The sequence below is a fragment of the Anomaloglossus baeobatrachus genome, chromosome 2 (assembly GCF_048569485.1).
Source record: "Anomaloglossus baeobatrachus isolate aAnoBae1 chromosome 2, aAnoBae1.hap1, whole genome shotgun sequence".
In the NCBI taxonomy this organism is placed as follows: domain Eukaryota; kingdom Metazoa; phylum Chordata; class Amphibia; order Anura; family Aromobatidae; genus Anomaloglossus; species Anomaloglossus baeobatrachus.
This window is the reverse complement of record NC_134354.1, coordinates 9712219-9735941: the sequence shown is the minus strand read 5'-3', so window position 1 is coordinate 9735941 and position 23723 is coordinate 9712219. Positions and strand designations below refer to the sequence as shown.

The window sequence follows — 23723 nt, the reverse complement described above, 5'->3', positions numbered from 1 at the left end:
GGGCAGGCTGGGCGCTCCACTCTGGGGGCAGGCTGGGCGCTCCACTCTGGGGGCAGGCTGGGCGCTCCACTCTGGGGGCAGGCTGGAGGCAGGCTGGGCGCTCCACTCTGGGGGCAGGCTGGGCGCTCCACTCTGGGGGCAGGCTGGAGGCAGGCTGGGCGCTCCACTCTGGAGGCAGGCTGGGCGCTCCACTCTGGGGGCAGGCTGGAGGCAGGCTGGGCACTCCACTGGGGGCAGGCTGGGCGCTCCACTCTGGGGACAGGCTGGAGGCAGGCTGGGCACTCCACTGGAGGCAGGCTGGGCGCTCCACTCTGGGGGCAGGCTGGGCGCTCCACTCTGGGGGCAGGCTGGAGGCAGGCTGGGCGCTCCACTGGAGGCAGGCTGGGCGCTCCACTCTGGGGGCAGGCTGGAGGCAGGCTGGGCGCTCCACTGGAGGCAGGCTGGGCGCTCCACTCTGGAGGCAGGCTGGGCGCTCCACTGGAGGCAGGCTGGGCGCTCCACTCTGGGGGCAGGCTGGAGGCAGGCTGGCCGCTCCACTCTGCGGGCAGGCTGGGCTCTCCTCCACTCTGGGGGCAGGCTGGGCTCTCCTCCACTCTGGGGGCAGGCTTGGCTCTCCTCCACTCTGGGGGCAGGCTGGGCTCTCCTCCACTCTGGGGGCAGGCTGGGCTCTCCTCCACTCTGGGGGCAGGCTGGGCTCTCCTCCACTCTGGGGGCAGGCTGGGCTCTCCTCCACTCTGGGGGCAGGCTGGGCTCTCCTCCACTCTGGGGGCAGGCTGGGCTCTCCTCCACTCTGGGGGCAGGCTGGGCGCTCCTCCACTCTGGGGGCAGGCTGGAGGCAGGCTGGGCGCTCCACTCTGGGGGCAGGCTGGAGGCAGGCTGGGCGCTCCACTGGAGGCAGGCTGGGCGCTCCACTCTGGAGGCAGGCTGGGCGCTCCACTGGAGGCAGGCTGGGCGCTCCACTCTGGGGGCAGGCTGGAGGCAGGCTGGCCGCTCCACTCTGGGGGCAGGCTGGGCTCTCCTCCACTCTGGGGGCAGGCTGGGCTCTCCTCCACTCTGGGGGCAGGCTGGGCTCTCCTCCACTCTGGGGACAGGCTGGGCTCTCCTCCACTCTGGGGACAGGCTGGGCTCTCCTCCACTCTGGTGGCAGGCTGGGCTCTCCTCCACTCTGGTGGCAGGCTGGGCTCTCCTCCACTATGGGGGCAGGCTGGGCGCTCCTCCACTCTGGGGGCAGGCTGGGCTCTCCTCCACTCTGGGGGCAGGCTGGGCTCTCCTCCACTCTGGGGAGAGGCTGGGCTCTCCTCCACTCTGGGGGCAGGCTGGGCTCTCCTCCACTCTGGGGGCAGGCTGGGCGCTCCTCCACTCTGGGGGCAGGCTGGGCGCTCCTCCACTCTGGGGGCAGGCTGGGCTCTCCTCCACTCTGGGGGCAGGCTGGGCTCTCCTCCACTCTGGGGGCAGGCTGGAGGCAGGCTGGGCGCTCCACTCTGGGGGCAGGCTGGGCGCTCCACTCTGAGGGCAGGCTGGGGGCAGGCTGGGCGCTCCACTCTGGGGGCAGGCTGGGCGCTCCACTCTGGGGGCAGGCTGGAGGCAGGCTGGGCGCTCCACTCTGGGGGCAGGCTGGGCGCTCCACTCTGGGGGCAGGCTGGAGGCAGGCTGGGCGCTCCACTCTGGGGGCAGGCTGGAGGCAGGCTGGGCGCTCCACTCTGGGGGCAGGCTGGGCGCTCCACTCTGGGGGCAGGCTGGGCGCTCCACTCTGGGGGCAGGCTGGGCGCTCCACTCTGGGGGCAGGCTGGGGGCTCCACTCTGGGGGCAGGCTGGGGGCTCCACTCTGGGGGCAGGCTGGGCGCTCCACTCTGGGGGCAGGCTGGGCGTTCCACTCTGGGGGCAGGCTGGGGGCTCCACTCTGGGGGCAGGCTGGGCGCTCCTCCCGAGCTCTGCAGACTGTGCTGTTCTCTATTTTGGGACTGAGAAGTTCTCCCAGTGATACAACACATTGTAAAAACGACCGGTGACGTACCTATACATCATGGAAGGGAGCTTGTTCCCGACCAGTAACGTATCGGTACGTCCTGGCAATCGCCACCAGGTGTTAGCTTTCTCGACAGTTGAGCCCTGACCCTCACAGCCAGGGTTGGTGCCTATGTCGTCCCTGGCTGTTAAACCCACTAAATGCCGCAATCAATATCGATCACTACACTTAAGGGATTGGGAGAGGGTTCACACTCCCCTCCAATTGCAACCCCACAAGCCCTAGATTAGTGATGGCAGGTGTCTGAGCTCCCCCCATCACTAATCTGTGAGTGAAAGTAAGTAAACACAAACACCCAAAAAAATCTTGTTTTTTTGTATTTTATTTATTAAAAAAAAAAAAGATTTTTTTCATTCCTCTATTAACCCCCCAAAACACCCTTCAACGTAATCCAGACAAGGTCCCACGATATTTCCAGCACTGCTACATCTGAATTCACACCGAGCGGCCATAGAACATGACCGCCTGCTGTGAGTTTCAGGCAGCAGCGACTGAAGTGAGCCATGTGGTCAGCGGTGACGGTGACTGTGGGAATCTTTAGCTGTGGCCGCAGCTAACCTGAGTGACATCACCGCTGATCGCGGTGCAGTCTCTGCCTGAACCCTACAGTGGGCGGTCTTGTTCTATGACGCTTGCTGTGAGCTTCAGCAGAGCTGAATCGTTATGGGACCTTATGTGGATTACGCTGGCCCTGCAGGGGTATTTTTGGGTTAATAAAGGGGTGAAAGAGGGTTTTTTGTCTTTTTTATTTCAAATAAAGGATTTTTTTGGCTGTTTGTGTTTATTTACTTTCACTTACAGATTAATAATGGGAGGGGTCTCATAGATGCCTTCCAGTACTAATCTAGGGCTTAGTGGCAGCTGTGGGCTGCAAGTCACGCCTTATTGTCCCAATTGCCACCTCTCCAGGGCAATGGGAAGAGGCGGGTGCACCGCCAGAATTGGCACATCTAATGGATGTGCCACTTCCGAGGCGGCTGCAGGCTGCTAATGTTAGGCTGGAAAGGGCCAAATAACCATGGTCCACCCTAATAATATCAGCCCCCAGTTGTCTGCTGTACCTTGGCTGGTTTTACAAAAATAGGGAGGACCCCACGTCATTTTTTTTTTCTTCTAAATAATGAAATAGTTATAAGTGTGGGATCCCCTCAAGATGCGGCGTGCGGACATAAACTTATGTAATTTATTACCACCAAAGAAACAAAAAATAAAGTATAAGGCCGAAAATGTTTATTGTTTCATTAACTATTGAATAACATTAAACACACCATTTTCATGGAAATAACTGAACATAATAAGCACAAGATGCAGGGGCAGAGCAGCAGCCTGAACTGAACTGGCTAAATATAACTAGTGGATGTTCTAAGAAGCATAACTACTGAGTGTCACATTAACCCTACATATACACAATTGACACAGATTAAGTTAGGTCCTAAACAAAGCGCTCTAAGGGATATGTGTCAGCTTATATCAAGGATATGTGGATAGAAACTTGATAAAAATTATTTTAACATCACTGCCCTCCTCTCTGTCTATCACCACAAAGCTCTCCACAGTGCAGCACCCCCTACATCTCCACCCTCCTCTCTATCACCACAAAGCTCTCCACAGTGCAGCACCCCCTACATCTCCACCATCCTCTCTATCACCACAAAGCTCTCCACAGTGCAGCACCCCCTACATCTCCACCCTCCTCTCTATCACCACAAAGCTCTCCACAGTGCAGCACCCCCTACATCTCCACCCTCCTCTCCATCACCACAAAGCTCTCCACAGTGCGGCGCCCCCTACATCTCCACCCTCCTCTCTATCACCACAAAGCTCTCCACAGTGCAGCACCCCCTACATCTCCACCCTCCTCTCTATCACCACAAAGCTCTCCACAGTGCGGCACCCCCCTACATCTCCACCCTCCTCTCTATCACCACAAAGCTCTCCACAGTGCGGCACCCCCCTACATCTCCACCCTCCTCTATCACCACAAAGCTCTCCACAGTGCAGCACCCCCTACATCTCCACCCTCCTCTCTATCACCACAAAGCTCTCCACAGTGCGGCACCCCCCTACATCTCCACCCTCCTCTATCACCACAAAGCTCTCCACAGTGCAGCACCCCCTACATCTCCACCCTGCTCTCTATCACCACAAAGCTCTCCACAGTGCAGCACCCCCTACATCTCCACCCTCCTCTCTGTCTATCACCACAAAGCTCTCCACAGTGCGGCACCCCCTACATCTCCACCCTCCTCTATCACCACAAAGCTCTCCACAGTGCGGCACCCCCTACATCTCCACCCTCCTCTATCACCACAAAGCTCTCCACAGTGCAGCACCCCCTACATCTCCACCCTCCTCTCTATCACCACAAAGCTCTCCACAGTGCGGCACCCCCTACATCTCCACCCTCCTCTCTGTCTATCACCACAAAGCTCTCCACAGTGCGGCACCCCCTACATCTCCACCCTCCTCTCTATCACCACAAAGCTCTCCACAGTGCGGCACCCCCCCTACATCTCCACCCTCCTCTCTATCACCACAAAGCTCTCCACAGTGCGGCACCCCCCCTACATCTCCACCCTCCTCTCTGTCTATCACCACAAAGCTCTCCACAGTGCGGCACCCCCTACATCTCCACCCTCCTCTCTATCACCACAAAGCTCTCCACAGTGCGGCACCCCCTACATCTCCACCCTCCTCTCTATCACCACAAAGCTCTCCACAGTGCGGCACCCCCCCTACATCTCCACCCTCCTCTCTATCACCACAAAGCTCTCCACAGTGCGGCACCCCCCCTACATCTCCACCCTCCTCTCTGTCTATCACCACAAAGCTCTCCACAGTGCGGCACCCCCTACATCTCCACCCTCCTCTCTATCACCACAAAGCTCTCCACAGTGCGGCACCCCCTACATCTCCACCCTCCTCTCTATCACCACAAAGCTCTCCACAGTGCGGCACCCCCCTACATCTCCACCCTCCTCTCTATCACCACAAAGCTCTCCACAGTGCGGCACCCCCTACATCTCCACCCTCCTCTCTATCTATCACCACAAAGCTCTCCACAGTGCGGCACCCCCCCTACATCTCCACCCTCCTCTCTATCACCACAAAGCCCTCCACAGTGCAGCACCCCCTACATCTCCACCCTCCTCTCTGTCTATCACCACAAAGCTCTCCACAGTGCGGCACCCCCTACATCTCCACCCTCCTCTCTATCACCACAAAGCTCTCCACAGTGCAGCACCCCCTACATCTCCACCCTCCTCTCTATCACCACAAAGCTCTCCACAGTGTGGCACCCCCTACATCTCCACCCTCCTCTCTATCACCACAAAGCTCTCCACAGTGCGGCACTCCCTACATCTCTACCCTCCTCTCTATCACCACAAAGCTCTCCACAGTGCGGCACCCCCTACATCTCCACCCTCCTCTCTATCACCACAAAGCCCTCCACAGTGCAGCACCCCCTACATCTCCACCCTCGTCTCTATCACCACAAAGCTCTCCACAGTGCAGCATCCCCCTACATCTCCACCCTCGTCTCTATCACCACAAAGCTCTCCACAGTGCAGCACCCCCTACATCTCCACCCTCCTCTCTGTCTATCACCACAAAGCCCTCCACAGTGCAGCACCCCCTACATCTCCACCCTCCTCTCTATCCCCACAAAGCTCTCCACAGTGCGGCACCCCCTACATCTCCACCCTCCTCTCTGTCTATCACCACAAAGCCCTCCACAGTGCAGCACCCCCTACATCTCCACCCTCCTCTCTATCACCACAAAGCCCTCCACAGTGCAGCACCCCGTACATCTCCACCCTCCTCTCTGTCTATCACTACATAGCTCTCCACAGTGCGGCACCCCCTACATCTCCACCCTCCTCTCTATCACCACAAAGCTCTCCACAGTGCAGCACCCCCTACATCTCCACCCTCCTCTCTATCACCACAAAGCTCTCCACAGTGCGGCACCCCCTACATCTCCACCCTCCTCTCTATCACCACAAAGCTCTCCACAGTGCAGCACCCCCTACATCTCCACCCTCCTCTCTATCACCACAAAACTCTCCACAGTGCAGCACCCCCTACATCTCCACCCTCCTCTCTGTCTATCACCACAAAGCTCTCCACAGTGCGGCACCCCCTACATCTCCACCCTCCTCTCTGTCCATCACCCACAAAGCTCTCCACAGTGCGGCACCCCCTACATCTCCACCCTCCTCTCTATCACCACAAAGCTCTCCACAGTGCAGCACCCCCCCTACATCTCCACCCTCCTCTCTATCACCACAAAGCTCTCCACAGTGCGGCACCCCCTACATCTCCACCCTCCTCTCTATCACCACAAAGCCCTCCACAGTGCAGCACCCCTTACATCTCCACCCTCCTCTCTGTCTATCACCACAAAGCTCTCCACAGTGCGGCACCCCCTACATCTCCACCCTCCTCTCTGTCTATCACCACAAAGCCCTCCACAGTGCAGCACCCCCTACATCTCCACCCTCCTCTCTGTCTATCACCACAAAGCTCTCCACAGTGCGGCACCCCCTACATCTCCACCCTCCTCTCTGTATATCACCACAAAGCTCTCCACAGTGCGGCACCCCCCTACATCTCCACCCTCCTCTCTATCACCACAAAGCTCTCCACAGTGCAGCACCCCCTACATCTCCACCCTCCTCTCTGTCTATCACCACAAAGCTCTCCACAGTGCGGCACCCCCTACATCTCCACCCTCCTCTCTATCACCACAAAGCTCTCCACAGTGCGGCACCCCCTACATCTCCACCCTCCTCTCTATCACCACAAAGCTCTCCACAGTGCAGCACCCCCTACATCTCCACCCTCCTCTATCACCACAAAGCTCTCCACAGTGCGGCACCCCCTACATCTCCACCCTCCTCTCTATCACCACAAAGCTCTCCACAGTGCGGCACCCCCTACATCTCCACCCTCCTCTCTGTCTATCACCACAAAGCTCTCCACAGTGCGGCACCCCCTACATCTCCACCCTCCTCTCTATCACCACAAAGCTCTCCACAGTGCTGCACCCCCTACATCTCCACCCTCCTCTCTATCACCACAAAGCCCTCCACAGTGCAGCACCCCCTACATCTCCACCCTCCTCTCTGTCTATCACCACAAAGCTCTCCACAGTGCGGCACCCCCTACATCTCCACCCTCCTCTCTGTCCATCACCCACAAAGCTCTCCACAGTGCAGCACCCCCTACATCTCCACCCTCCTCTCTATCACCACAAAGCTCTCCACAGTGCGGCACCCCCTACATCTCCACCCTCCTCTCTGTCCATCACCCACAAAGCTCTCCACAGTGCAGCACCCCCTACATCTCCACCCTCCTCTCTATCACCACAAAGCCCTCCACAGTGCAGCACCCCCCTACATCTCCACCCTCCTCTCTGTCTATCACCACAAAGCTCTCCACAGTGCGGCACCCCCTACATCTCCACCCTCCTCTCTGTCCATCACCCACAAAGCTCTCCACAGTGCAGCACCCCCTACATCTCCACCCTCCTCTCTGTCTATCACCACAAAGCTCTCCACAGTGCAGCACCCCCTACATCTCCACCCTCCTCTCTGTCTATCACCACAAAGCTCTCCACAGTGCAGCACCCCCTACATCTCCACCCTCCTCTCTATCACCACAAAGCTCTCCACAGTGCGGCACCCCCCCTACATCTCCACCCTCCTCTCTATCACCACAAAGCTCTCCACAGTGCAGCACCCCCTACATCTCCACCCTCCTCTCTGTCCATCACCCACAAAGCTCTCCACAGTGCGGCACCCCCCCTACATCTCCACCCTCCTCTCTATCACCACAAAGCTCTCCACAGTGCGGCACCCCCTACATCTCCACCCTCCTCTCTGTCCATCACCCACAAAGCTCTCCACAGTGCAGCACCCCCTACATCTCCACCCTCCTCTCTGTCTATCACCACAAAGCTCTCCACAGTGCAGCACCCCCTACATCTCCACCCTCCTCTCTGTCTATCACCACAAAGCTCTCCACAGTGCAGCACCCCCTACATCTCCACCCTCCTCTCTATCACCACAAAGCCCTCCACAGTGCAGCACCCCCTACATCTCCACCCTCTTCTCTGTCTATCACCACAAAGCTCTCCACAGTGCAGCACCCCCTACATCTCCACCCTCCTCTCTATCTATCACCACAAAGCTCTCCACAGTGCGGCACCCCCCTACATCTCCACCCTCCTCTATCACCACAAAGCTCTCCACAGTGCGGCACCCCCTACATCTCCACCCTCCTCTCTATCACCACAAAGCTCTCCACAGTGCGGCACCCCCTACATCTCCACCCTCCTCTCTATCACCACAAAGCTCTCCACAGTGCAGCACCCCCTACATCTCCACCCTCCTCTCTGTCTATCACCACAAAGCTCTACACAGTGCTGCACCCCCTACATCTTCACCCTCCTCTCTGTCCATCACCACAAAGCTCTCCACAGTGCAGCACCCCCTACATCTCCACCCTCCTCTCTATCACCACAAAGCTCTCCACAGTGCGGCACCCCCTACATCTCCACCCTCCTCTCTGTCTATCACCACAAAGCTCTCCACAGTGCGGCACCCCCTACATCTCCACCCTCCTCTCTGTCCATCACCCACAAAGCTCTCCACAGTGCAGCGCCCCCTACATCTCCACCCTCCTCTCTATCACCACAAAGCTCTCCACAGTGCAGCACCCCCCCTACATCTCCACCCTCCTCTCTATCACCACAAAGCCCTCCACAGTGCAGCACCCCTTACATCTCCACCCTCTTCTCTGTCTATCACCACAAAGCTCTCCACAGTGCAGGACCCCCTACATCTCCACCCTCCTCTCTGTCTATCACCACAAAGCTCTCCACAGTGCAGCACCCCCTACATCTCCACCCTCCTCTCTGTCTATCACCACAAAGCTCTACACAGTGCTGCACCCCCTACATCTTCACCCTCCTCTCTGTCCATCACCACAAAGCTCTCCACAGTGCAGCACCCCCTACATCTCCACCCTCCTCTCTATCACCACAAAGCCCTCCACAGTGCAGCACCCCCTACATCTCCACCCTCCTCTCTGTCTATCACCACAAAGCTCTCCACAGTGCGGCACCCCCCTACATCTCCACCCTCCTCTCTATCACCACAAAGCCCTCCACAGTGCAGCACCCCCTACATCTCCACCCTCTTCTCTGTCTATCACCACAAAGCTCTCCACAGTGCAGCACCCCCTACATCTCCACCCTCCTCTCTGTCTATCACCACAAAGCTCTCCACAGTGCGGCACCCCCCTACATCTCCACCCTCATCTCTATCACCACAAAGCTCTCCACAGTGCGGCACCCCCTACATATCCACCCTCCTCTCTGTCTATCACCACAAAGCCCTCCACAGTGCAGCACCCCCTACATCTCCACCCTCCTCTCTGTCTATCACCACAAAGCTCTCCACAGTGCGGCACCCCCTACATCTCCACCCTCCTCTCTGTCTATCACCACAAAGCTCTCCACAATGCAGCACCCCCTACATCTCCACCCTCCTCTCTATCACCACAAAGCCCTCCACAGTGCAGCACCCTCTACATCTCCACCCTCCTCTCTATCACCACAAAGCTCTCCACAGTGCAGCACCCCCTACATCTCCACCCTCCTCTCTATCACCACAAAGCTCTCCACAGTGCAGCACCCCCCTACATCTCCACCCTCCTCTCTGTCTATCACCACAAAGCTCTCCACAGTGCGGCACCCCCTATATCTCCACCCTCCTCTCTATCACCACAAAGCTCTCCACAGTGCAGCACCCCCTACATCTCCACCCTCCTCTCTATCACCACAAAGCCCTCCACAGTGCAGCACCCCCTACATCTCCACCCTCCTCTCTGTCTATCACCACAAAGCTCTCCACAGTGCGGCACCCCCCTACATCTCCACCCTCCTCTATCACCACAAAGCTCTCCACAGTGCAGCACCCCCTACATCTCCACCCTCCTCTCTGTCTATCACCACAAAGCTCTACACAGTGCTGCACCCCCTACATCTTCACCCTCCTCTCTGTCCATCACCACAAAGCTCTCCACAGTGCAGCACCCCCTACATCTCCACCCTCCTCTCTATCACCACAAAGCTCTCCACAGTGCGGCACCCCCTACATCTCCACCCTCCTCTCTGTCTATCACCACAAAGCTCTCCACAGTGCGGCACCCCCTACATCTCCACCCTCCTCTCTGTCCATCACCCACAAAGCTCTCCACAGTGCAGCACCCCCTACATCTCCACCCTCCTCTCTATCACCACAAATCTCTCCACAGTGCAGCACCCCCCCTACATCTCCACCCTCCTCTCTATCACCACAAAGCCCTCCACAGTGCAGCACCCCTTACATCTCCACCCTCTTCTCTGTCTATCACCACAAAGCTCTCCACAGTGCAGCACCCCCTACATCTCCACCCTCCTCTCTGTCTATCACCACAAAGCTCTCCACAGTGCGGCACCCCCTACATCTCCACCCTCCTCTCTATCACCACAAAGCTCTCCACAGTGCGGCACCCCCTACATCTCCACCCTCCTCTCTGTCTATCACCACAAAGCTCTCCACAGTGCAGCACCCCCTACATCTCCACCCTCCTCTCTATCACCACAAAGCTCTCCACAGTGCAGCACCCCCTACATCTCCACCCTCCTCTCTATCACCACAAAGCTCTCCACAGTGCGGCACCCCCTACATCTCCACCCTCCTCTCTGTCTATCACCACAAAGCTCTCCACAGTGCTGCACCCCCTACATCTCCACCCTCATCTCTATCACCACAAAGCTCTCCACAGTGCGGCACCCCCTACATCTCTGCCCTCCTCTCTATCACCACAAAGCTCTCCACAGTGCAGCACCCCCTACATCTCCACCCTCCTCTCTGTCTATCACCACAAAGCTCTCCACAGTGCTGCACCCCCTACATCTCCACCCTCATCTCTATCACCACAAAGCTCTCCACAGTGCGGCACCCCCTACATATCCACCCTCCTCTCTGTCTATCACCACAAAGCCCTCCACAGTGCAGCACCCCCTACATCTCCACCCTCCTCTCTGTCTATCACCACAAAGCTCTCCACAGTGCTGCACCCCCTACATCTCCACCCTCCTCTCTATCACCACAAAGCTCTCCACAGTGCGGCCCCCCCTACATCTCCACCCTCATCTCTATCACCACAAAGCTCTCCACAGTGCGGCACCCCCTACATCTCCACTCTCCTCTCTATCACCACAAAGCTCTCCACAGTGCGGCACCCCCCTACATCTCCACTCTCCTCTCTGTCTATCACCACAAAGCTCTCCACAGTGCGGCACCCCCTACATCTCCACCCTCATCTCTATCACCACAAAGCTCTCCACAGTGCGGTCCCCCCCTACATCTCCACTCTCCTCTCTGTCTATCACCACAAAGCTCTCCACAGTGCAGCACCCCCTACATCTCCACCCTCATCTCTATCACCACAAAGCTCTCCACAGTGCGGCACCCCCTACATCTCTGCCCTCCTCTCTATCACCACAAAGCCCTCCACAGTGCGGCACCCCCTACATCTCCACCCTCCTCTCTGTCTATCACCACAAAGCTCTCCACAGTGCTGCACCCCCTACATCTCCACCCTCATCTCTATCACCACAAAGCTCTCCACAGTGCGGCACCCCCTACATCTCTGCCCTCCTCTCTATCACCACAAAGCTCTCCACAGTGCGGCACCCCCCTACATCTCCACCCTCCTCTCCGTATATCACCACAAAGGTCTCCACAGTGCGGTACCCCCTACATCTCCACCCTCCTCTCTGTCCATCACCCACAAAGCTCTCCACAGTGCAGCGCCCCCTACATCTCCACCCTCCTCTCTATCACCACAAAGCTCTCCACAGTGCAGCACCCCCCCTACATCTCCACCCTCCTCTCTATCACCACAAAGCCCTCCACAGTGCAGCACCCCTTACATCTCCACCCTCTTCTCTGTCTATCACCACAAAGCTCTCCACAGTGCAGGACCCCCTACATCTCCACCCTCCTCTCTGTCTATCACCACAAAGCTCTCCACAGTGCAGCACCCCCTACATCTCCACCCTCCTCTCTGTCTATCACCACAAAGCTCTACACAGTGCTGCACCCCCTACATCTTCACCCTCCTCTCTGTCCATCACCACAAAGCTCTCCACAGTGCAGCACCCCCTACATCTCCACCCTCCTCTCTATCACCACAAAGCCCTCCACAGTGCAGCACCCCCTACATCTCCACCCTCCTCTCTGTCTATCACCACAAAGCTCTCCACAGTGCGGCACCCCCCTACATCTCCACCCTCCTCTCTATCACCACAAAGCCCTCCACAGTGCAGCACCCCCTACATCTCCACCCTCTTCTCTGTCTATCACCACAAAGCTCTCCACAGTGCAGCACCCCCTACATCTCCACCCTCCTCTCTGTCTATCACCACAAAGCTCTCCACAGTGCGGCACCCCCCTACATCTCCACCCTCATCTCTATCACCACAAAGCTCTCCACAGTGCGGCACCCCCTACATATCCACCCTCCTCTCTGTCTATCACCACAAAGCCCTCCACAGTGCAGCACCCCCTACATCTCCACCCTCCTCTCTGTCTATCACCACAAAGCTCTCCACAGTGCGGCACCCCCTACATCTCCACCCTCCTCTCTGTCTATCACCACAAAGCTCTCCACAGTGCGGCACCCCCTATATCTCCACCCTCCTCTCTATCACCACAAAGCTCTCCACAGTGCAGCACCCCCTACATCTCCACCCTCCTCTCTATCACCACAAAGCCCTCCACAGTGCAGCACCCCCTACATCTCCACCCTCCTCTCTGTCCATCACCACAAAGCTCTCCACAGTGCGGCACCCCCCTACATCTCCACCCTCCTCTATCACCACAAAGCTCTCCACAGTGCAGCACCCCCTACATCTCCACCCTCCTCTCTGTCTATCACCACAAAGCTCTACACAGTGCTGCACCCCCTACATCTTCACCCTCCTCTCTGTCCATCACCACAAAGCTCTCCACAGTGCAGCACCCCCTACATCTCCACCCTCCTCTCTATCACCACAAAGCTCTCCACAGTGCGGCACCCCCTACATCTCCACCCTCCTCTCTGTCTATCACCACAAAGCTCTCCACAGTGCGGCACCCCCTACATCTCCACCCTCCTCTCTGTCCATCACCCACAAAGCTCTCCACAGTGCAGCACCCCCTACATCTCCACCCTCCTCTCTATCACCACAAATCTCTCCACAGTGCAGCACCCCCTACATCTCCACCCTCCTCTCTATCACCACAAAGCTCTCCACAGTGCAGCACCCCCTACATCTCCACCCTCCTCTCTATCACCACAAAGCCCTCCACAGTGCAGCACCCCTTACATCTCCACCCTCTTCTCTGTCTATCACCACAAAGCTCTCCACAGTGCAGCACCCCCTACATCTCCACCCTCCTCTCTGTCTATCACCACAAAGCTCTCCACAGTGCGGCACCCCCTACATCTCCACCCTCCTCTCTATCACCACAAAGCTCTCCACAGTGCGGCACCCCCTACATCTCCACCCTCCTCTCTGTCTATCACCACAAAGCTCTCCACAGTGCAGCACCCCCTACATCTCCACCCTCCTCTCTATCACCACAAAGCTCTCCACAGTGCAGCACCCCCTACATCTCCACCCTCCTCTCTATCACCACAAAGCTCTCCACAGTGCGGCACCCCCTACATCTCCACCCTCCTCTCTGTCTATCACCACAAAGCTCTCCACAGTGCTGCACCCCCTACATCTCCACCCTCATCTCTATCACCACAAAGCTCTCCACAGTGCGGCACCCCCTACATCTCTGCCCTCCTCTCTATCACCACAAAGCTCTCCACAGTGCAGCACCCCCTACATCTCCACCCTCCTCTCTGTCTATCACCACAAAGCTCTCCACAGTGCTGCACCCCCTACATCTCCACCCTCATCTCTATCACCACAAAGCTCTCCACAGTGCGGCACCCCCTACATATCCACCCTCCTCTCTGTCTATCACCACAAAGCCCTCCACAGTGCAGCACCCCCTACATCTCCACCCTCCTCTCTGTCTATCACCACAAAGCTCTCCACAGTGCTGCACCCCCTACATCTCCACCCTCCTCTCTATCACCACAAAGCTCTCCACAGTGCGGCCCCCCCCTACATCTCCACTCTCCTCTGTGTCTATCACCACAAAGCTCTCCACAGTGCGGCACCCCCTACATCTCCACCCTCATCTCTATCACCACAAAGCTCTCCACAGTGCGGCACCCCCTACATCTCCACCCTCATCTCTATCACCACAAAGCTCTCCACAGTGCGGCACCCCCTACATCTCCACTCTCCTCTCTATCACCACAAAGCTCTCCACAGTGCGGCACCCCCCTACATCTCCACTCTCCTCTCTGTCTATCACCACAAAGCTCTCCACAGTGCGGCACCCCCTACATCTCCACCCTCATCTCTATCACCACAAAGCTCTCCACAGTGCGGTCCCCCCCTACATCTCCACCCTCCTCTCTGTCTATCACCACAAAGCTCTCCACAGTGCGGCACCCCCTACATCTCCCCCTCATCTCTGTCTATCACCACAAAGCTCTCCACAGTGCAGCACCCCCTACATCTCCACCCTCCTCTCTATCACCATAAAGCTCTCCACAGTGCGGCACCCCCTACATCTCCACCCTCCTCTCTGTCTATTACCACAAAGCTCTCCACAGTGCAGCACTCCCTACATCTCCACCCTCCTCTCTGTCTATTACCACAAAGCTCTCCACAGTGCAGCACTCCCTACATCTCCACCCTCCTCTCTATCACCACAAAGCTCTCCACAGTGCGGCACCCCCTACAACTCCACAATCCTCTCTGTATATCACCACAAAGCTCTCCACAGTGCAGCACCCCGTACATCTCCACCCTCCTCTCTGTATATCACCACAGAGCTCTCCACAGTGCAGCACCCCCCTACATCTCCACCCTCCTCTCTATCACCACAAAGCTCTCCACAGTGCAGCACCCCCTACATCTCCACCCTCCTCTCTATCACCACAAAGCTCTCCACAGTGCAGCACCCCCCTACATCTCCACCCTCCTCTATCACCACAAAGCTCTCCACAGTGCGGCACCCCCTACATCTCCACCCTCCTCTCTATCACCACAAAGCTCTCCACAGTGCGGCACCCCCTACATCTCCACCCTCCTCTGTCTATCACCACAAAGCTCTCCACAGTGCAGCACCCCCTACATCTCCACCCTCCTCTCTGTATATCACCACAGAGCTCTCCACAGTGCAGCACCCCCTACATCTCCACCCTCCTCTCTATCACCTCAAAGCTCTCCACAGTGCGGCACCCCATACATCTCCACCCTCCTCTATCACCACAAAGCTCTCCACAGTGCGGCACCCCCTACATCTCCACCCTCCTCTCTATCACCACAAAGCTCTCCACAGTGCGGCACCCCCTACATCTCCACCCTCCTCTGTCTATCACCACAAAGCTCTCCACAGTGCAGCACCCCCTACATCTCCACCCTCCTCTCTGTCTATCACCACAAAGCTCTCCACAGTGCGGCACCCCCTACATCTCCACCCTCCTCTCTATCACCACAAAGCTCTCCACAGTGCGGCACCCCCTACATCTCCACCCTCCTCTGTCTATCACCACAAAGCTCTCCACAGTGCAGCACCCCCTACATCTCCACCCTCCTCTCTGTCTATCACCACAAAGCTCTCCACAGTGCGGCACCCCCTACATCTCCACCCTCCTCTCTATCACCACAAAGCTCTCCACAGTGCAGCACCCCCTACATCTCCACCCTCCTCTCTGTCTATCACCACAAAGCTCTCCACAGTGCAGCACCCCCTACATCTCCTCCTCATCTCTATCACCACAAAGCTCTCCACAGTGCAGCACCCCCCTACATCTCCACCCTCCTCTCTGTCACCACAAAGCTCTCCACAGTGCGGCACCCCCTACATCTCCTCCTCATCTCTATCGCCACAAAGCTCTCCACAGTGCAGCACCCCCTACATCTCCACCCTCCTCTCTATCACCACAAAGCTCTCCACAGTGCGGCACCCCCTACATATCCACCCTCCTCTCGACTAAACGACTTTAGACTAACGTCCACACTAATCCAAACCTCCCACTCCCGGATGCAAGACTTCTCCCGAACTGCACCAACCCTCTGGAATGCTCTACCCCAAAAACCTAGGACAAACCACAACTTACTCAGCTTCAGACACTCCCTAAAAACACATCTTTTTAGGAAGGCCTAGCACTCTCCCTAATCTTAGAACAGTAATTTTCCCTCACACTCCACTGTACACAAAGCGTTAAGATTGGCTAGTGACCAGTTCATGCAGCTTTTATGTCCCCCCCCTCCCCCCCCCCCCTATTTTTTTGGAGATGACTGGACCATAAATAAGCACCTGTACCTTTTGTCACCTTCACCTCAACCCATTGTAGATTGTCAGCTTTTACAAGCAGGGTTGTATTCGTTTTTGCTTTTATTTATTGTATCTACATACATAATCCCCAGTTTCTGTAACCCTATTCCGGTTTGCATTGCGGCAATGTCAGTGGCGCAGTTCGAACAAGTGACATACACGTCACCGAAGCTTCTCAAACACACACACATACATACACACATACATACATACATACATACATACCCACACACTATAGAGGGCATCCACACACTGACCACATCCAGCGATATCGATTGCTTCTTGGCGGCATAAGGACCTGCGACGCTGTGCACTGTGCGTTGACCTTCTAGGACCTGTGGGATGATCACATGGCCGGAAGCACGTGTTATCACTGGATGTGGTGTGTGTGTGCGCGCGATTGTACCGGTATGTGCGATTTCGTGAGTGTGCGTTCTGATGTGTGTTGGGAAATGTTTTTATTCACTGACAGCAAGCAGAGATGTTGGGAATGTTTCTATTCACTGACAACAAGCAGAGCTGGGGAATATTTCTGCTCACTGATAGCAAGCAGTGATAATGGGGAATGGTTCTATTCACTGACAGCAAGCAGATATGGTGGCGAATGGTTCTATTCACTGACAGCAAGCGGAGATGGTGGGGAATGTTTCCGCTCACTGACAGAATACAGATGGTGGGGAATTTTTCTATTCATTGAAAACAATCTGAGATGTTGGGGAATGTTTCTATTCAATGACAGCAAGGAGAGATGTTGGGGAATGTTTCTATTCACTGACAGAAAGCAGAGATGTGGGGAATGTTTCCGCTCACTGACAGAAATCAGAGATGGGAATGTTTCTATTCATTGAAAACAAGCAGAGATGTTGGGGAATGTTTCTATTCACTGACCGCAAGCAGCGATGGTGGGGAATGTTTACAAAATCTACATACATAATCACCAGTTTCTGTAACCCTATTCCGGCATGCACCGCGGCACTGTCAGTTGCGCAGGCGCAGTTCGAACTGTGCCTGTGGAACAGGTATCATCCACATCAATCATCAAAGGAGGATGGTATTCAGCGCAGAGAGGAGGGACAGGAGCCATGGACGCCCATCGCACCCGACAAACGTATTTACATACATGGCTGGAGATATTATCAGGGCTAGGACACACGGAAAATAAGATGGAGCAAGTGTAATGTGATAAAAAAAATCACATTCCACCAAGACCAATGTTACTATTTTTTTTTTTTTTCCAGCCTTAATTGGACTGAGAAAACAATGGCAGCATGCTGCGGGTTGAATCGGATTCGGTTTTACTCGCACCCATGCAAGTCTATGGGTGTGAGAGAAACCTCACACTGCACTCTGATGATACTGGAGTGCAATGCAAATAACACATCAGATGGTAATGGAGGAGATAGGAAGATTAGTTCCTCCCTCTCCTCTGCCGCTGTGATCTGATCGCAGGATCGGATCACAGTATAATGACACTCCGCTTACGCTCGCAGCAGAGCTGGAGCTGGGGGTCATTAAAATTTCACATCAGATACTAAATTCTCATGTGGCCTTAGCCTAAAGGTATTTGTGGGGTCTACAGGGGGAGTCAGGGGGTAACGTGCACCTTTTATAGAATGCAGTATAGGCGATGATTAAGGCGCCTAGTTTTGGTTTAAAATGACAAAATCTGCTGACCGGTAGAAAGGCAGCTAGTTCTCACCCGTCCCCCAGTCCGGTGCTGGCTCCACACCCTGCTGCAACGGAAACATTGTGCTCTCGAGAGCACAAGCGGCAAAACTCAGCGATTGGCTGCAGCTGGGTAAGTGCGCTGTAGTCATGATGTCAATAACAGAACAGAGAGTCGAGAAGCAGCAGAAGGTGAAGCCAGACCTGGACCTGAGGAGGGGGAGTGCTCTCTGGCTTTATTTACAAGACAGCCAATGACTGTGAACCAGTTTTCTGTAAGTGGAGAAAGCCCCTTTAATGATACTTGGGAATAATTATTTCAGGACTAGCAATTCAAACCAATCCCCATAAATCTTCCACAGTTATTGGATATACACTCATGATGAGTGAGCACTAAGACGTGCAAGTGCTGTTACTTGAATTGAGCAGGTTGGACGGGCTCAACTCGACTAATGTGACGTGAGGTTTCCAGGTGGAAAGAAATCTGTCTCATATGGACGCTGCACAAAACGGGATAAAGTGTAACACAATCCAAGGAGAGGAATAGCTAAAAAATGGAATTTATTATGGGCTACGTGTTTCAAGGGCGGTCTGCGGCCTTCATCAGGCCATAGCATATGCTCACCTGACAGCACAATAAAGCCTCATTGGTCAAACATGAACAACACACCCAAGAGCAAATGAATAACCGCATAAAAATTGTAACAAGCAATATCTATATATCATGATAATTTATATAGCACCTACCTTCAAAATACAGACAGAAATTACAGTAAACAAATTAACAATCACAGACTGGGCCATAGGGGAGAGGGCCCTGCCCTTAGGGCTTACATTCTACAGGATGATGGGGAAGAGTCAGTAAGTCAGGGCATTGCACCAGCTCCGGTAGCGGTGAGGTGGCAGCAGCAGCTCCAGTGGCGGTGAGGCGGCAGCAACTGTGGTGGTGGTGAGGCGGCGGCAGCGTGCTATTGCAGGCTGTAAGTGTGACGCCCTGGACTAGCCAGGTAGTCACAGGTAGGCCCTTGCACAAACACCCGTCCCCTAAAAAGGGTAACATCAGCCAACCCTTAAAACCCTAGTCAACTCCCTCAGGGTTTGATGTCCACACCAGGGGGTGGAGCCAGGTTGGCCACGCCCACCTAGGAGTTCACAGGTCCTGAGGCAGGAAAAAGCCAGTTAGTCTGTAGATCAGTTCAGGAGGTGAAGTTGAGAGGAGTGAAGGTCAAGTGCAGAGGCAGGTCTGTGCCCAGGTCTGCCCCAGTCTAACTCCAGGTGTCTGGGTCGGAGAACAGTCACCTCTGGCTAGGAGGCAAACGGTGGCCTCAGCCTGCAGGAGCCGGGGAGACGGCTCGGTGGAACCGTAAGGGATCAGGACAGGATAGTGGCCCGCCAGAACCGAACCGGGGAACCGACTGGAAGCCGGACCACAGATGGGGTACTCAGACTCTGAAACGCGGTCCTGAAACTACCGGACCCCATTAATTAACTGATTGAGGTCTGGACTTTAGGTCCTTTCCCACCCAAGTCCCGACTGAAGAAAACAGCCCACCAAAAAGGGATAAAAGCCACCGCTCAGGCTAAGAGATCCAAAGGGCCAGCGTCTGCGGGCAAACGGGCTCTCCCGACACACAACGCCAGGGAGCGGGACTCCCGTTGCTGAAGCACGGGCTGTCCACAGCTACAAGGAAGGTGCAGGAGAAAGGCGGAGACCACCAACCTGACTGGGGGACCAGACGCAGCCGGGTGCGGGCACCAACCACCATCTTTTTGGTTTACCAGAGACTCTGTGCATCTGTAATAGTGAGTACAACTGTGCCCTCGGGCCACGCATCGCCCTGCACCGCCAAGCACCGACACATCACACCAAACGGGTCCCGGGGTCATCACCCCTCCCTACGGAGGGGTTAACACCAAAGCTGCACAACATCTCCCCCGGGGTGCCTAGTAAACAGCAGCGGTGGTGCCTACATTCACCACAACCCGTGGGTGGCGTCACGAACTTTAACAACAACAACCACGGCCTCGGTCGTAACCCTAAACCCCCTTCAAAGTGCCAGCCCCTTGCAGAGCGACGTGACCTCCGGTCCGGAGGCGCTCGAGCCACCGACAAACTACCCCGGATCCGAGCGGCTCGGCTGCAGCCGAGCGCGGGGCGGTACACATCGACTCTTCTGGCGTCACGAACAGGATACTTACCAAATCACCTATCTGGTGAAGTGTGCCTTGAAGTAGAAGTCAGCGGTAACCCGTTGAAAAATTTCAGAATCCGTCATCTTGCCGCCATCTTTTGGCGCAAAGATTCCTGCCAAAGCCGTCTTCCCCGCGAAAAGAGCGCGAGAGTTGAAGCTCTGCCCCCTGGGAACTCGGCGGTGCCGAAAAGTGAAACTGCCCAGCAGAGAGAGGGAGTGCCGCGAAAAGACCAAGGGGGAGCGGGTGAAGATCAGCGGCATGTAACTAACGCTGTGAAGTGCAGGGACGCCAGGACTCTGCAGAAACCTGTTCCTGGACACCAACGAGGCAGGATGTGTCGGAAGATCCAGGCCCAAGCCCACTTCATGCTGGCGAAGTGAATGTCGAGGATGAAGGGCCTGGCTGCAGCTGTCCGGGCGTGCGAAGTGGAGATGATCTCGGAGGAGCGGGTAAGCAGTGACCCACGCCCCTATGTTCCCCAGGAACCGGCCGTCTCGGCTGAGAGACCCGGCCTGCTCCCGTCCACCACACAGTCCCCCTCGTTGCCTGTGTCTGCAGCCACCGCCCCGACCGACCCACTGCCTCAGTCCGTGGCAGCGGAGCCCGTACCATCTATGGGGGAGGACCCAGCTACTGGGCCCTCAGGCCTTGCCGTCACCATCGCTCCAGCCCCGATGACGTCATCCCCGGCCCCGGCAGTCCGCCTGGCCGCAACAGAGATGACGTCGGCTCCAGCAGCCCGGCCGCAACGAAGGCAGCACCCGACCGGAAGTCTACCCCGGCCACGGTGCTGGCCGCTCCCGAGTACCCCATCCCGGCTGTGGAGCAGCCGGAGTACACCTGCAGAGAGGCGGAGCAGGGCACTGATCGGTGGGGCCCACGGCAGTATGAGAGGCCGGTCATAGTCGGCGCCGGCGGCACCCAAGTGGGCCTGGCTCCTGAGTAGGAGAGCGGATGTGCATGCCCGCGTGTATAAGAATCTTAAAAAGTTAGCGGTTCCGGCTACCATGTTCCCGTCCCCGTTGGGACTTTGCAGTTTACCCAATTTTAAACAAAGACAAGGCTGAGAACTGGCAGGCCACCCAATAACTTTTGGGCTTTGTAAATAGCCCCTGGGAACACCCTTTCCTGTCTGCAGTCTCCGGAGAGGCTAGTTGGAGGAAGGTCCTGCCGTAGAGTCGGCTGAGGTCCCGTCACCATGGCAACCGGTGGCAAACCTCCGGGGCCAGGGGTCCCCTGGACGTGGGACCTCTGAGAGACTGTATGGAACTTTGTACCCGGCCCGTTGTGGGCAATACCTGGACTTGAACCCGATTCCTGGACTGGGGAAAAGGGGTGCTGACCTGGTTTTAGAGGCAGCATCAAGGCTAGGTTTGCTTGGGTGGGCAAATGAAAAGACCCGTTCCCGTTAATAAAAATGTTCTAAGTTTTGTGCAACGTTTAAGTAACATGCCTCCCGTAAGGGATGATTTCTACAATTTCTTCAAATGTAAATAATGTTATTATACTTGTATCTGTTTTTCCCCTTTTATCTTTTGCAGTTACAAAATAAACCGGTGGTGGTCGGACAGCCCCTGGACGGTCTGTATTAAACCAAGGGGGAATGTGACGCCCTGGACTAGCCAGGTAGTTACAGGTAGGCCCTTGCACAAACACCCGTTCCCCTGACGAAGCAACAATACACAAGTGGTTTTGTGAAACGTACGTTGGAGGTTCTCTTGGGGATTAACCCCTTCTCATCTAACTGACCTGCTAGTATTTTCCTTGCAGAGGATGGTATGTACGGGGTTCCTGTGGCGCATATGCCTTTACTGCTGTGATATAACTTTTATGTAACAGATGCAAAGTGCAATATATAGGTGTTCAGCGGTATTTGGCAATATGGGGACAGGACCCCCTTGCAGCCATTATTGATACTAGGTCTCATATGGTTCCTCTTTATGCGATTGGTGCCTGTTAGGTACACACATTGATTCACATGGGCTGTTTGCTCGCAGACACTGCTCAGATATATATATCTGCGGCTTTTTGATACTCTCATCTGCCAGCAGGACTCTCTTGTTGAGTGTTGTGTGTACGGGGCTCCTGCGGTGCATAGGCCTTCACTGCTTTGACATAATATCCTTTGTAAGGTTGAGTTTGAGTGTAATTTAATAGCACTCGGCAGTGCTTGGCACTGCAGGGACAGGGCCCCCTTGCAACTGCTATATGGCACTCAAATTCTCCCATGTGATATGTGCCTGCTAGGGATGCATAACGATTAATGTAAGCCTTGCGGCCGTGGATCCTGTTTAGATATACACTTCTGCGTTTGTTTGGTGTTTTGACACAAACCAAACAAACTGTTGTGCCCTGGTGTCTCTCTGGAGTCCTGCTGATGCAAAAAAATTTTTGATATAAAAACTAATTTATTAAGATAAATATTTGGCTTTTTGTAGCAGGTTTAAGTAGACCTTGGGTACTATTGTCCACTGTGCAAGTGTTAAACATCCATGTTAGCAGCAGACACATATTGTACATTTATGTGCATATTTGGAACTATGTGATATGATATTTAGACACCACTCCCTAGTAGATTATTAGGACTCTCTGCATGAGTTCTTGCAGGTTATGCATGTACCTTTTACGATCTTTCCTCTTGGCCTTAATTTGTCTACATTTTTGTATGTACTTGTATATGTATTTTTTCATCACTTTTCTGGTATAGAAGATATATTAATAAATACGCATGGAAAATACATATTGTTTGAAGCATTTCTACTCATCTCCTCCTGTCTTTTGATTTGTATTCTGAGTAGCTCAGTCACACAATGCAGCGTCCCAACTAAGGGACCAATGCATTGTGGATCAAATATACTGTTGGACTATATGTATCTAATACCTGGACTTGAACCCGATTCCTGGACTGGGGAAAAGGGGTGCTGACCTGGTTTTAGAGGCAGCATCAAGGCTAGGTTTGCTTGGGTGGGCAAATGAAAAGACCCGTTCCCGTTAATAAAAATGTTCTAAGTTTTGTGCAACGTTTAAGTAACATGCCTCCCGTAAGGGATGATTTCTACAATTTCTTCAAATGTAAATAATGTTATTATACTTGTATCTGTTTTTCCCCTTTTATCTTTTGCAGTTACAAAATAAACCGGTGGTGGTCGGACAGCCCGTGGACGGTCTGTATTAAACCAAGGGGGAATGTGACGCCCTGCACTAGCCAGGTAGTTACAGGTAGGCCCTTGCACAAACACCCGTCCCCTAAAAAGGGTAATATCAGCCAACCCTTAAAACCCTAGTCACCTCCCTCAGGGTTTGATTTCCACAGCAGGGGGCGGAGC

At 55.2% G+C, this 23723-nt stretch overlaps 1 protein-coding gene across 3 annotated transcripts in view; it reads left to right on the top strand.

The window, feature by feature from the left end:
- Positions 1-23723, top strand: part of LOC142280852 (uncharacterized) — an 80173-nt gene that overhangs the window by 1326 nt on the left and 55124 nt on the right. For 2 of the 3 annotated variants that reach the window (XM_075332785.1, XM_075332786.1), the window contains exon 2: positions 23522-23616. The exons of the other annotated variant lie outside the window; for it this stretch is intronic. In XM_075332785.1, the coding sequence (XP_075188900.1) occupies positions 23522-23616 (95 nt within the window). The remainder of the gene's footprint in view (positions 1-23521; positions 23617-23723) is intronic. 3 annotated transcript variants of the gene reach the window in all.